Source organism: Malaclemys terrapin, chromosome 10 (genome assembly GCF_027887155.1).
Source record: "Malaclemys terrapin pileata isolate rMalTer1 chromosome 10, rMalTer1.hap1, whole genome shotgun sequence".
In the NCBI taxonomy this organism is placed as follows: Eukaryota; Metazoa; Chordata; order Testudines; family Emydidae; genus Malaclemys; species Malaclemys terrapin.
Genome location: NC_071514.1, coordinates 19222891 through 19237898, shown reverse-complemented (window position 1 = coordinate 19237898; position 15008 = coordinate 19222891). Strand labels below are relative to the sequence as shown.

Genomic DNA, 15008 nt, shown 5'->3' with positions numbered 1-15008 from the left:
TGGAGCTTGCCAACGTCATTTGCAGCAGCCTCGTCAGTGGAGTGCAGTCCCTCAGACCACCATCAAATCTGGTCAGAGGGCAGTCATCAGTGATATGTGACATTGTCTGTCGTTGGCCAGAGCTGCATGTGGGATCTTCTTGTTGGCCCCAGGTATGAAATCTGGCTGCACATTGACCCAGGTCTTTTGAAATCAGTTCAGAAGAGCCCATGAGCGGCATGGAGACAAGTTTCTGATGTCAGCTGCAGTCCACTGGTTGGATCATTAGTTTCCCAGCGAAATCTGGACAGGGTAAATGGGCCCACGCTGGAGCCTCAACAAGAAGTGTGCTCTTGGATGGTCAAAGAGATATGTATATAGTGGTAGGCTCAGGTTTGCCCTCATCTTCTCAACCATTCTGGCCATAGTATCTTCATGACGAATGTGTGGGGGAGTGACGTTGCTTAACACAGGGAGCCATGGTACTGGTGTGGGTCAAATCGTCCCAGTTACAATGCACATGGTTAAGTGTAGTTGTGTGTCAGCCAACTTGATGTGAGACGGATCGAGCCAGACCGGAGCATTGTATTCTGCTACAGAGTAACAGAAGGCTAAAACAGATAATCAAAGCATTTGAGAATTTGCTCCCAGTGAAGTGCCAGCCAATTTGCTTGGAAGGTTGTTATGCTACCTCACCGTAGTCATAGTTATGCTCAGATGGTTAGGATATGTGAGAGATCTATGTAGGGTTACTCCAAGGTAGACCAGGTGGGATTTGTGTTTCAAGTAGCGTCCATTGAGAAAGATATTCAGTTCTGGGACTGCTCTGGTGTTGTAAAGATGGAACATACTGAAAAGTGTCTTGGTCACACATGGAGGATAGGTCAATCATTGGTGTCCCTAGTCTCTGTTTGCCAGAAGCTGGGATGGACGATGGGATGGATCGCTTGATTATTAGCTGTTCTGTTCATTCCCTCTGAAGCACCTGGCATTGGCTGCTGTCTGAAGACAAGATACTGGGCTAGATCGACCATTGGTCTGACCCAGCATAGCTGTTCTTATGTCGTTGGTTGTAAATGCCAACCACTACAGTGTTTGGCCATCTTAATCAAGTCAGCGTTTAGGGCGTGTTCAAGTTCTGGCAACGGCTTGGACACTTAAGGCAAATGCCATCTGGTATGTGAACTTGCAGGACTGGGTAAACAGAAGGCTGTTTGTGTACAGGTTGAAAAGTGTTGGGGCCAGCACAGAACCTTGGGGTAGATGGTTGGTTTGTCTTTTCCAAGCACTCTCTCTGTCTTCCATATACACTGGGAACATCTGTCGCGAATTAGAAGGTCAACAATGTTGACTACCCATGCTAGGAGTACTCTTGACAATTTGATTAAGAGTACCATGTGCCAGACTGTGTCATATACTGCTTTCAGGTGCAGAAATACAACTCCCATCTTCAGGTTTTTCTTAAAACTGTTTTCAGTGAATGTTATCAAAACTAGCACTTGATTGCAGGTGCTCTTCCCCTTCTGAAAGCCTGCTTGCTCGATGCTGAGTATTGACTCCACTTCTGGAGAGTTGCACTGAAGAGTAAGACACTCCAGCTCTCTGAATGTCACAGACACCAGGGATATAGTTCAATATCTTGCAACATTGTGGGTCTTTCCCCGGCTTCAGGAGAGCAGTGACTTTTGACATTCACCATGTCTTCATAAGTTACTCTCCGTTGACCATTCGTGTGAAGAACTGTGTCAGCCGCTGATGAAGCACTTTGGTACTCATGTTTAGGAGCTCTGGCGATATGTTGTCATAGCCAGCAGCAGTGCTGCTCCTAATACCTGAATTTTGTCCATCTCTGTGGCTGTGGACAACTCTGTGTTGCTTAGTGATGTTACTCCAATGGACTTGATGCTAATTGTCATGGACTCGTTGTATGACATGCTGCTTCTTTGGGTTGTTTGACACATTCACCAGATGGCTGGCAGCTTGGTTTGGTGTGACAGGTGGTTCAGTGTAGGGCTACTGGCTGCTGATCTGTCCCAAGATGACAAATCAAATTCCAGCGTTTCCAGTTTGAGTGATGTTTAAATTCCAAATCATCTCTTCCCGTTGTGCCCATCTGGCAGCATCCAGTGACCTGATTAGGTGATCAGCAATATCTGGATCGCCACAGGATTCACAATGACTGAGCAGTTTAGTACATTCAGCATCGAGGCATGGCATGTAGACTGGATGGTGGCCACCTACTATGGACATGCAGGCGGCTTGAAGATGTCTTTTTGGAATCGACCGAAAGCTTCATTGACCAGGATGGTGTGTGATGGTATGGAGATGATGCTTTTTACTAGAGCATCTGTGTACTTCTTCCAGTCTGCCTTCCTGGAGTTCTATTTCTATTTGTTAAAGGATCTAATGATTGGGAGTTGTGGATGTGACTATGTGGATAACGGAAGCTTTGTGTTGGCTATGTGGGAAGTCTTCCAAGACCAGACATGATACAGGTTGGGAGTGACTATCCACAGATGACATCCAGTTCACATCAGGAAAATATTCATGAGACCATCTGGCTGAGTGGAAGGTGCCTCACTGCTTTGCATCATGGATGAGGGCAAGATCATTGTTAGATGCCCACACTGGCAGTTGGTCTTCATTAGTGTCTGATGCTGGGTTAGGGTGACCAGACAGCAAGTGTGAAAAATCAGGGAATAACAGGCAGCTATATAAGAAAAAGCCCCAAATATTGGGAGTGCCCCTATAAAATAGGGACATCTGGTCACCCTCTGCCGGGTATCCCCAGTCAGGATAGTGGCTGTTGAAGTCACCTACTTAGACACCTGGGTGTGCTAGTTTTGGCAGAACTTGCTGGTCCCAGTTAACATTCACTGGCTTGTAAACATTTGTGATTTGGAAACCTCTCACCTGAATCATATCATAGTAGATATAAGTGGAACTGCATCTGCGGTGTTTCACTGGATATAAATGGTGCGGGTGTGTTTGGTATGTGGGGTGTGGCACAGTAGGTCAAAACTGATTATCTTGAAGCATCTTGCAGTGGCGATGTGCATCTCTTGTAGGCAGATGATGTCAATGTGATGACAGGATAAATAGCTGATAATGCTGCATTTGGCTGCTGACAATCCCTCAACGTTGAACTGCAATACTCTCAGGGCTAGCCCAATGTCTCAAACATTGGGAGAGAGGAGGAGGAATTGCAATAGGAAAGTTGGCTTACAAATGACAGAGATTCAGCCCTAGAAAGGACTTTGAATGCAGTCCACTGTTGGATCATTCGTTTCCCCATTATGACTTGGGTACTCATGGGATGCACAATGAGAATTCTGATCTATTGCCCCCAGAATTCCCACTGAAGTTAATAGATGTTTCATTGTGAGGTAAGGGTCTTCCATAACCTTAACTTAATCCATGGAGTCTCATTAGAAGTATAACTTGGCTCTAGCTGGCCAACACACATGGTATCCCTGATGTAGTGTAAATGAGGATCTTGAGAACTAGCATAACAATAAGATAAAGGCACTGATCTTTTGGGGCAAGTCCTACTTACCCTTATCCTTCCCTTATATGTATAATCTCTAGCAATTTTGAAGACTCAGTAGGCAGTGAAACCAATGTAGGGGGGAAACAGGACGGCCTAACACAGGGTTTCTAATTGGTCGGGCAAGGTCATGAATAGGAGATTAGTACATGATGTATTCCTGTTCCACCCTAGTTCACAGCCTGCTGAGGGAAGGCGAGACTAGAGCAGCACTTGGGTAATCTTCTACTTCAAGCCATAGAGGGGCAGAAAAGATACCATCACCCATATTCATCCCCAACACCTTCTCTTCTAATCTCACCCCCACAAAATAGCCAACCCAAAACAAATGTTAATGGAACTTCCATGGGCAAACACTTCGTGTTCAAGTTCCAGAATTTGGAAGAAAATTGCTGAGTATTATGAGGAATATAAATGGATTCTAGACAACGATAAAGATGTGAGATACACTCGCAATGCAAAGGCTTATTGAAGCAAACAAATGATGTTTGGATCCTCTTGGCAAGAAAGAATAGAGCCACTCTAGCAAGCTCCTGTCCTTCCAAGGTCTGCAGCTGTATCAGTCATGTCTCATTGTCAGACAGTTTCGATCTTTTTAAAGAGTATTTTGTGTTTTGTCCTCCACAAAACCTTAGGTTTTCAGTTTTAACTTATTTTGGCTGTTTAAATTAAAATAGGTTAATAGCACTTGAGTTACAAAACCAAAAAAACACATACAACCTCCAGATGGAAAATTACTGTACCTGATAAAGTACAATCTACTCTGCTTTGAAATAGTTTAATATATTAAATCTCAAACAGGTTTTTAGAATAGAAGGATTAAGTCACTCGTTATCTAGAATTGACATACATGTGAAAGTGCTGTAAATAAGTTTAACTATGTTGTAATGTATCTGCAAAGCTAAGAGCAGTTTTATATTTCTAGGGAAACCTTCCTCCAGGATATAAAATCAACCTGATTGATGTAGGGCTTGTTATTGAATATTTGATGGGAGGAACCTACAGATGCACCTATACGCGAAAACGCTTTAGAGTCATATACAACAGTCTCGGTGGGAACAGTCGGGTATGTGGAGTTTGATAATGAGAAATTGTTTAAAATGCTTTACATTTAGGAAAACATGTTTTTAAAATGTCTAAACACAAACAACACTTGACTGCTTGTGAAAATTATAGCCCAGTCTTGTAAATCTTTGTTACAGGACTGAATCCATTAAGGGCAATGGGACTAGCTGTGTGATTAAGAATTACTCGTGTGAAAAATATTTTACTATTTAAGGCTTTTAGCTACCATGTGGAGATCAAATTTATAATCAATGATAACCATTTCAGTTACATAATTTTTCAGTTAAATAGTCATACATTCGGCTTTTTATAACTGTCTTGTATAGTGTTTTTATCCAAATGTGTTAAGAAACTTAAAAACAACATTTAGCATCTTTTTTTTTAACTTCCAGAGGTCTGGGCGTAATCCTTCAAATAATACTCCTCAACTGCGTAAAAGCCATGAGCCTTTTGGGAACAGGGCAGATAAAAAAGAGAAAATGCGACATAATCATTTCATCAAAACTGCACAGCCTTACAAACCAAAGGTATGTTTGTGTCATAGGATTTCACCATTTTTTGATTGTAAATTCTTCAAGGTAAGAAGATTTCAAGGGTGAAATCCTGGCCCCACTGAAATTAGTGGCAAAATATAGTCAATAGATCCTCTGACTTCATACTTTTCTGTAAAATGCTTAGCACATTGCAAGGGCTATATAAATAATGCATTTATTTTATTTTAAATATCATTTATAAGCAGTGGTATTTAAGGGCGAAAAACTCATCCTTGGTGTAACATCACTGAACTCAGTTACAACAGAGATGAATATGACCCATTGAAACTACTTGCATTAGTAAAGTGAGCAGGATTTGACTCTAGGTTAGTAAAAAAAAAAAAAACCTGTTATCAATGAGTTTCTTTAGTCTACTTTAGGAATCCTTTTGTTCATTGCTACTTTGTCCAATAATTTGCAAAACATACAGCTAGAAATGGTGATTGGTGCTCTATCACTGTCAGCAATACTTTAAATCTAAATTTGTTCTGATAAAGTGTAATTTTCTAACCTTTCCTTTGTTTTTTAAAGATTGATACAAGTGCAGAAGAAGGAAAAAAGAAAAGAACCAAAGATGAAGTCGTAGACATTGATGATCCTGAAACTAGACGCTTTCCTTATCCTCTTAATGAACTCTTACTTTGGGCAGTGTTAATGAAAAGACAGAAAATGGCCCTCTTCTTCTGGCAGCATGGTGAAGAGTCCATGGCTAAAGCCTTAGTTGCCTGCAAGGTGTATCGTTCAATGGCACATGAGGCAAAACAAAGTGACCTTGTTGATGATACCTCGGAAGAACTGAAACAGTACTCCAAGTAATCTACTTTTCATCTTTGTTAAATCTTTCTTATAATCCTTCTTATAACATTAGCAAAGTAGACATGAATAGAAAACATCTTTCCCCTTTCTGCTACTTGTTTACTTAGCATGCTTGAAGAAAAGGGATCTTCTCAAAGTTTAGATTGTATTCTAATACAAGATGCATGTCATCACATTACTTATATTGCTATTGGCAAACCTGGTGTTTATATTAAAAGAACTTTGAGCACTTTGACAGAGATGTTTTTACCCTAAATTCATTGTATTACATATGTAGTCTTCATACATTTTAAGGAAAGCCATATGTACTGTGTGAATTTGTGTGCATTAGATAATGTAAGCACACCTATCAGATGACAGGGCAGATTGAAATTCCAACAATGCCCAGTATAGCCCATCCTCTTGTGCTCACAAGAATTTGATCATATGGGATATAGTCACTTGATCCAGGGATAACCAGGACACTGGGTGCTCTATTCACCTCTAGGGGCTCCTCCTTGTGGCTCCAAATGGAGATTAGCTCCACTCAGGTCTGATGCCCCCTTCTGTATGCCCTGCCATCTGTCTCACTCACTGTGACTCAGGGTACTGTGTCTTTGTGGCTTGGCTTTCCAGCCAGGTCATTAAAGTCTTCCCCTTCTGGGATATCTAAGACTTTCCATACCAGTGGTCTAAGGCAATCTTCTTGTACATTGCCCTGATGGTACCACTTCCCCCGGTGGCTGGTAGGGGAACCTAGGCCTTTCCACTAGTCTGGGTTCCAGTCCAGGGACCCTATACCTGGCTACTGTGGTCTGCTTTCCCTCAGATCCTATTGTCTTTCCCTGGACTCCTTCCTACAGCTTCTGGCTCCTCCTCTCTCTACATGTTCCAGCTCAAACTCCTTCTTCCCAGGGAGTAACTACAGACGACTGAACTCAGTAGCCTCGACTACAACTCCCTGCTCCCAAGGAGTGACTGCAGATTATCTCCCTGCACCCCATTTTCTGCTGCCAACTTCTTGTCTTTATTGTACCTGCTAGTTTCTTCTCAGTTGTGTGCTATTTATTTAGGAATTATTTAGGCCACATCTGAGGGGAATTAGGTGGCCTAACTGGTTAATTGGCCTCTTAGCCTCATTAACCACTTCCAGGATGGTGTGAATTGAACACTCCATCACATGTCCCAGTTGTTGCAGTGGAAGCAGGGAACTCCCCTCAAAATCCCTGATATTGTGTATGAAAGAAGAAACTCTCTAGAACCTAAACTTGGTAAGTCCATATTTTTGTTTTTTTCCCCCCTTTTTCTAGTGAGTTTGGACAACTCGCAGTTGAACTACTAGAACAGTCCTTCCGACAAGATGAAACCATGGCTATGAAGTTATTAATGTATGAGCTGAAAAACTGGAGTAATTCAACCTGTCTTAAGCTAGCAGTGTCTTCAAGACTCCGCCCATTCGTAGCTCATACTTGTACACAGATGTTGTTGTCTGATATGTGGATGGGAAGATTAAACATGAGGAAGAATTCATGGTACAAGGTAAACATCCTTACAATTCATCATTAGTGTTAATCCTGCTGGCCATTCTTATTTATTGTGTTTATGCTGAAGTGGAAGAAAAGCATGTTGTATACAAAGTACTATTCCTATAAAACTTGTATCACTGTAACCCTTATTTACCTTAATAAATGTTGTGAAACTGTTCTTCTGTAACTTTCTTAACTTAATCAAGTCTGGACATGTTATTATAAACTCTTCTTTTGATGCTCTATTATCTTTTTAAATAAGGTACAGAAATGTAGAAGGCAGAAAACAGGCAAGTAGCCCTTAATCAGAGGCATATGTAGATTACTGTGAATACTAATCCACTACTAAAAATTATAGTGGTGAAAAAAATTAACAACAGAAAATCCACTGTAAGAATACAATTTCATATGCTTCTGCCTTCTACAGGCAGTAAGTAAAACTTGATGTAGAAATAAGCTTTTGCTTTCATTGCGGAAGCCCAAGATGAACAAAAATGGAGGGCATACAGTGGAACACAAATCTGTAGGATCAGTTCGTGTAAGTTTTCAGAACAGTGCACTAAAATAAGTCATGCAGTTCTAATTGACAATTGCAAGAGTGCATATCTATTATGGACATCACACTGAAAATTTACTCCATTATTTGGAGTAACAAAGGGAAAATCACCTAAAAAGTGCAACTTTCAAACAAAACTTTTGCAAGCATAATCTACTATGTGACCTACTAAAATCTTACATGCCAACTTATCTGTTGACCTCTCTTGCCTTGCAGTGGTCTAACTTCAATAAACAGCTATTTGATCTAGTACTTTTTATACATGTTTCAGACTTCATGATTTTTCTACCATGACTAGAAAAACGGACGCATGTATAGTTAAACATGCCCTGTCTCTAAGACCACAGCCATGTTCTTGCCAAAATTAGGGGAAGAAGAAATGACCTATGAATTCAGTTAAGCTGTAGCTCTCCGTTATTTAATCTTGGAATACATTCTGTCCAGTGATGCTTAGTTTTGGAACCCACTGATTTTTTTTTCCCCCCCCAAGAATTTCATGAAACATTCTTTATATGCTCACACTTGGCCTGTAAGTTACATGTATAAATAACAAAAAATCTTCTCTCTCCACCCCCATTTTTTTTCTACTAACTACCTGACAAGGACAATTTGGATTATAAAATTATATTTTTACAGGGGATAGTCTGTACCAATATGTCTGACACTTTAATATGCTGACGTTAAGTGGAAGTACACTTTTAAAATTGCTCATCTTCAATTCTTGTAGGTGATACTGAGCATCTTACTACCCCCTGCCATACTAATGCTGGAATATAAAACCAAGGCAGAAATGTCCCATATTCCACAGTCTCAAGATGCACACCAGATGACAATGGAAGACAGTGAAAACAACTTCCAGAATACAGCAGAAGAGATACCCATGGTAACATAAAACAAACAAACAAAAACCCAAAGAACAAAGAAGTATTTCTATACATAAATTCATAACCTATCCTTTTTATGTTAGGAAGTATTTAAAGAAGTAAGGGTCTTGGACAGTACTGAGGGAAAACATGACATGGAGATGCCAACAAAACCTAAGCGACTTCCAATTACACGAAAGTTTTATGCATTCTATCATGCGCCAATTGTGAAGTTCTGGTTCAATACGGTGAGTTTTTGAAGAAAAGCTGTGTAAAATGACCTGTGCTCAAGAACTCTTTTCAAAAATAGTCCATATTTATGGCTGATTCTTTGGCCAGCATACAGTTATTATAAATAACATCAGAGTTGAACTGCTCCTGTCCTTCTAAAACTATCTTCCTAAGAAATGAGAATCACTGGAGTCTTAGAATCTGGCTAGTGCATGCACAGTGTCCAAAATATATCATACTTGCACTTCGGCCTATTTCTCCTGATATGTTGTTCTCCTGCAAGGTAACTTGGAATGGATACTTAGCACTCAGATTTCTTTTATCTTGGTGTATTATTTTGCCTCATCCAGTTTAGCAGACCATACGTAATTGTTCATTAGTCTAACATATTTAGACGAAGTTGTGTGTAATTCATTTTAGATAATTTACACAAATTTATATTTAACATCCTAAATTATTGTAGATTGTTAGTTTTTTTTCTTTCGCTCTTGAGGGATATATAAAGCCAATATACAATATTTTTCCCATTTATTGGCATTTACTACCTTTGTCCCTGTAAGCAAGTGCTGCTATGCTACTTACTGTTTTGGTGCACGCTATATCCGATCAGATTATCAAAAATAATCCACACACGCTTGAAAATAAGATGTGTAACTATATAAAATTAACTTTTTTGCTTACTTGCTTTTTTTTTTTTAGTTGGCATACTTAGGATTTCTGATGCTTTACACATTTGTAGTCCTTGTAAAAATGGAAGAAATACCATCAGTTCAAGAATGGATTGTTATAGCTTATATTTTTACATCAGCTATTGAGAAGATTCGTGAGGTATGTTTGTAATCTCACTTGTGTTCTAAATTACTTCACTAATGTCAAGTAGAGCAGTATGCTTTAAATGATCTTTATCAAAAGATAATGTAAGTCAGGGGTAGGCAACCTTTCAGAAGTGGTGTGCCAAGTCTTCATTTACTCACTTTAATTTAAGGTTTCGCGTGCCGGTAATACATTTTAACGTTTCTTTAGAAGGTCTCTCTCTCTAAGTCTATATTATATAACTAAACTATTGTTGTATGTAAAGTAAACAAGGATTTCAAAATGTTTAAGAAGCTTCATTTAAAATTAAATTAAAATGCTGATCTTATGCCACCAGCCTGCTCAGCTCGCTGCCAGCCTGGGGTTCTGTTCACCTAGGCCAGCAGCGGGCTGAGCGGGGCCTGCAGCCGGAACGCCAGCTGGCAAGGGGCCGGCAGCTGGGACCCCAGACCTGGCGGGGGGGTTCAGGGGTCAGGGCAGAGGTCTGGGTGTGTGTGGGGGTTCAGGGGTCAGGGCTGAGGGTGTGTGGGGGGTTCAGAGGTCAGGGCAGAGGAATGGGGGCTGTGGGGGTGCAGGGCAGAAGGCTGGGTATGTGTGGGGGTCAGGGCAGAGGGGATGGGGGCTGTGGGGGTGCAGGGCAGAAGGCTGGGTGTGTGGGGGGGGTTCAGGGGTCAGGGCAGAGGGGATGGGGGCTGTGGGGGTGCAGGGCAGAAGGCTGTGTGTGTGGGGGGAGTGTTCAGGGGTCAGGGCAGAGGGGATGGGGGCTGTGGGGGTGCAGGGCAGAAGGCTGTGTGTGGGGGGGGAGTGTTCAGGGGTCAGGGCAGTGGGCGTGTGGGGGGGTTCAGGGGTCAGGGCTGAGGCCTAGATGTGTGGGAGGGGATGCAGGGCAGAAGGCTGGGTGTGGGGGAGGTTCAGGGGTCAGGGCAGAGGGCTGGGGAGTGTGGGGGTGCAGGGCAGAATGCTGGGTGTGTGGGGGGGGTTCAGGGGTCAGGGCAATGGGGATGTGGGGGGTGTAGAGCAGAAGGCTGGGTGTGTGCGGGGGTTCAGGGGTCAGGGCAGAGGGCTGGGGGTGTGTGGAGGTGCAGGGCAGAAGGCTGTGTGGGGGGGGGGGTTCAGGGGTCAGGGCAGAGGGAGAGCGGTGGGCGGGGGGGCTGAGTGGGGCTGGGGGCCGGAACCGCGGCAGGCAACAGCATGCCACTCAAAATCGGCTTGCGTGCCGTGTTTGGCACGTGTGCCATCGGTTGCCGACCTCTGATGTAAGTGATACAGATTAAAAGTATTCTAGTGCACTGATTAAAATCTGCATTTTAAGCTATTTTATCCTATTAAAGGCATTATTAATATCTCCTTTTTATATAACAAATAATTTACTACAATAATCAAATCCCTCGTCATTCAAAAAAGGCTAATGGATTTGGATGTGATATATTTTAAGCAGTCATACGGAAGTACCATTAAAACATGAAAATGAATGGTCTTTTAGCATTGGTCCTGAAACACATTTGTTCTGCAAGTGGTAGCCTCAGAGCAGAGCTGAGATTTTTAAAAATGTGCATGGTATTGTGCATAGACTCTCAATAAAAGTACACACAAATGACCAGTTAGCCATCAAACTGATACATTTTAATGTGGAATTGTTTTTGTACATGCAGTTATGGTAATCACATATGTAAATCTAAAAATCTGGACCTTTAAATATTTTTATATTAGAGTTTATCAATTTAACATGGAAGCATGCTCAAACATGCTGATAAAAATTTTGTTTACTGATAAAATGTTCAAATGGTTCAATGGTCTTGATACGAGATAAATATGAAGATACCTGTTTTTTTTTTTCTTTTTTTTCTTCTTCTTAATGTAGATCTTTATGTCAGAGGCTGGGAAAATTAATCAGAAGATTAAAGTGTGGTTCAGTGATTACTTCAACATCAGTGATACAATTGCCATTGTTACTTTCTTCATTGGGTTTGCACTAAGATTTGGAGCAAAAGGGAACTTTGGTGACAATACTTACAGAGAAAATTATGTTTTTGTTGCTGGAAGAATAACATACTGTCTAAATATTATATTTTGGTATGTGCGATTACTGGATATTTTAGCTGTAAATCAACAGGCTGGCCCTTATGTCATGATGATTGGCAAAATGGTAAGTTTTGTTTTATTGAAAACATACCTCTGAGGTAATTTTCCACAAATCAAAATGTGCAAATGGGTTAATTAAGATATAATTTCTGTTCACAGATCCTCAGAACAGTGGGGGGTGAGAGTGGCTTCCCAAACATTTGGTTATAGTCTGTGATATCTGCCCTTCTGATATATAGAAAATCCATTTTGTTGAATAGGTGCTATTATTTCTCTTCTTTTACAAACATCTCTCAGAACTGAAGAAAAGGCAGCAGTCCTTCCATTTAGCTTCTTTTTTTTTCTTTTGTAGGGTTAAGATGATATTACTCTTATTCTTTTGGGGTTTCTTGGAAATCTGTATATTTTGTCCCTACACTGTTTTAATGCAGTAGTTCTTGTTCCATACCAGAACCTCCCATGCACTTATCAATAGGGGAAGGGCAAGGTGGTTGTGAGCCACAGTGTGGGAATCTCTGCTCTGTTGCTAACCGCCTTACTGATCTTATTCCTTAAAGGAAAGAGACATTCAATTTATTTATGGAATCAAAAGGATTTAAATCAGCGGTTCTCAAACTGGGTCGCAACCCCAAAGTGGGTCACAACCGTGTTCTAATAGGGTCGCTAGGGCTGGCATTAGACTTGCTGGGGCCTGGGGCTGAAGGCAATGCCCAAGCCCCTTTCTCCTGCTTCTCATGGCTTCTCCTCTGAAACATAAGATCAGAGAGGGAGACTCACATAGTCAGTACCCTTCTGTTCATGTTCTCCCTTCATCTCTCAGATGATTGATGAGAAACCCTTTCTTTTATAGCCTCTAGCCCCCTTGTCAGGTGACTCACTGATCAGCCTTATCAGGTGATCAGAGACCTCTACCGGGTGATCTGATACTTAGTAATCACCCCCTCAAATTCAGATTTGAAAACTGGTTTACCCTGGATGGCAGCCTTCTATTTGTCCAAGAGTGCTCCATTTAAACGGATAATCATCCAAGTTTAATGTCCTTCCATTGTTAGCCCTTTACCACACCACTCTTTGGAATTTTAGCCAAGATGGGGGTAAAAAGGCAGCAGGAAGGCAAAAACAGAACCTTATACTCAAAATGGAGTTTGCAGCTTGATAAAGATAAATATACAAATATACAAAGTTCATAATCTCAAATATGAGTCATAAACTGTGCATAGGCAGATTCCCCAAATAATCATGTCTCAAAGCAGATTTCCTTCCTCCTGATCAGACAGCATAAACTGAATTTTTCAATACATTCCCTCTTCTATGGCATCTGGAACTTGCACAGAGTGTTAGGAGTTATGAAGATCATCTAAATAACTCTGCCATAGTGAATAATGGAAATAAAATCATCTTACTGTGAGATATATCAACCGATTGATGATAAAATAGGAACTAGGGGAGTAAGATGTATGCCCCGGTTCTATTTCTGTGTCACACTCAATTTCCGAGCTTGGGAAAACTACCTATACTGTGCTTAGCCTCACAGAGAGTGTAGGAGGGAGCAGGAGTATATCACGTTCCTAAAGAATGGTGGGTACAGTAAATCAGCGTTCCAAGCTGTAAGAGCATACAATAGTTTGGTGGGAGGAAAAACTGAAGATGACGGTTTGTGGTCTTGTGCTGAATTTTAGCTGGCTGAATCCTCTAACCCCATTATAAATTCCTCAAAAACTGCTTAAAATTGCAAAATGCACAAAATTCCTTAAGCTTGCACTAGAAATTGCTGCTATAACTGTATAAAAGCTTGCTTTAATCAAATGGAAGCTGGGTATACTTCAGTGCTGGTTAATACAGTACTTTAAAAATAAAAAGAATTAAAATAGCATGTCAGACTGCTGCAAAACTGAATTGTATGTTTTATTCTTTTTAGTTTAAGGAGTAAGTATAATAAATTCTTATCCTCAGTTTGCTAACTCCCAAATCTGTTGATATATATAGATATAGATACACACAAAGTTAAATATTGATACATTTTGGAGATAGAGTAATTACACAAGTGTTTTGAAACCATAATTGCCAAAGCTTTTATTTGGTGAACTTTTTGAGTTTTCTTAACTTGAACTTTTTTTAAACAGGTCGCCAACATGTTCTACATTGTAGTGATTATGGCACTTGTACTGCTTAGTTTTGGTGTTCCCAGGAAGGCAATACTCTATCCTAATGAAGCACCATCTTGGACTCTTGCTAGAGATATTGTGTTTCATCCATACTGGATGATTTTTGGTGAAGTTTATGCATATGAAATTGATGGTAAGATGATGCAGTTTTAGAACAATTTATGGAAACTCTCAAGGATTAAGGATATTTTTTTCCAGATGCTGATAGATTGAGGTGTGTTGATGAAACACGAATTTAGTTGTATTGAATTACCTTTTCTTCTTGAGCTATACCCATTTAAGTCCCAGATGTCCAAATGTAGGGAACCCTTTGTCTTGCTTATGCTGAAAAAAGCTTAAACATGACCTAGAATGAGAACTTTTGTTTCTTTTTTGGCCAAAAGGGGAAGTGTCTTCCAATTGGGCTAATCCTAGAGCTGTATTTGTTGCATATGCAGCCATCGTGCCAAGATTTTGTTGCTGTGAGCTGAAAAAGCATTTTACTTAACTGATAAAGACCACTCAGTAACTACAGGATGCCTCTCTCTCTCCTGTAACTTTTTTAAAACTGTTCCTAATGGTATTTTTTTTTAAAGAACAAATTACAGGATAGATGCATACAGCTAGTTATTGCACAATCTTTGAGTGATTCTTTCAGCATCTATATCTGCTATAAGTATTAAAAGTCCTCTCTAAAAGAAAATATGGTCTCTGTGTTTTCTCACCAAAGTATGTGCAAATGATTCACAAGTTGGCCATCTCTGTGGACCTGGAACATGGCTGACCCCATTTCTTCAAGCTGTCTACCTCTTTGTACAGTACATTATTATGGTTAATCTCCTTATTGCATTTTTCAAGTAAGTATATTGTTACT

At 40.6% G+C, this 15008-nt stretch overlaps 1 protein-coding gene across 2 annotated transcripts in view; it reads left to right on the top strand.

Annotated features, from left to right (window-relative positions):
- TRPM7 (transient receptor potential cation channel subfamily M member 7) overlaps positions 1-15008 on the top strand; it is a 126807-nt gene that overhangs the window by 70532 nt on the left and 41267 nt on the right. For both annotated transcript variants that reach the window (XM_054041488.1, XM_054041489.1), the window contains 10 exons: positions 4452-4592; positions 4984-5118; positions 5656-5936; positions 7230-7458; positions 8729-8884; positions 8969-9112; positions 9795-9923; positions 11770-12054; positions 14114-14288; positions 14865-14991. In XM_054041488.1, the coding sequence (XP_053897463.1) occupies positions 4452-4592; positions 4984-5118; positions 5656-5936; positions 7230-7458; positions 8729-8884; positions 8969-9112; positions 9795-9923; positions 11770-12054; positions 14114-14288; positions 14865-14991 (1802 nt within the window). The remainder of the gene's footprint in view (positions 1-4451; positions 4593-4983; positions 5119-5655; positions 5937-7229; positions 7459-8728; positions 8885-8968; positions 9113-9794; positions 9924-11769; positions 12055-14113; positions 14289-14864; positions 14992-15008) is intronic.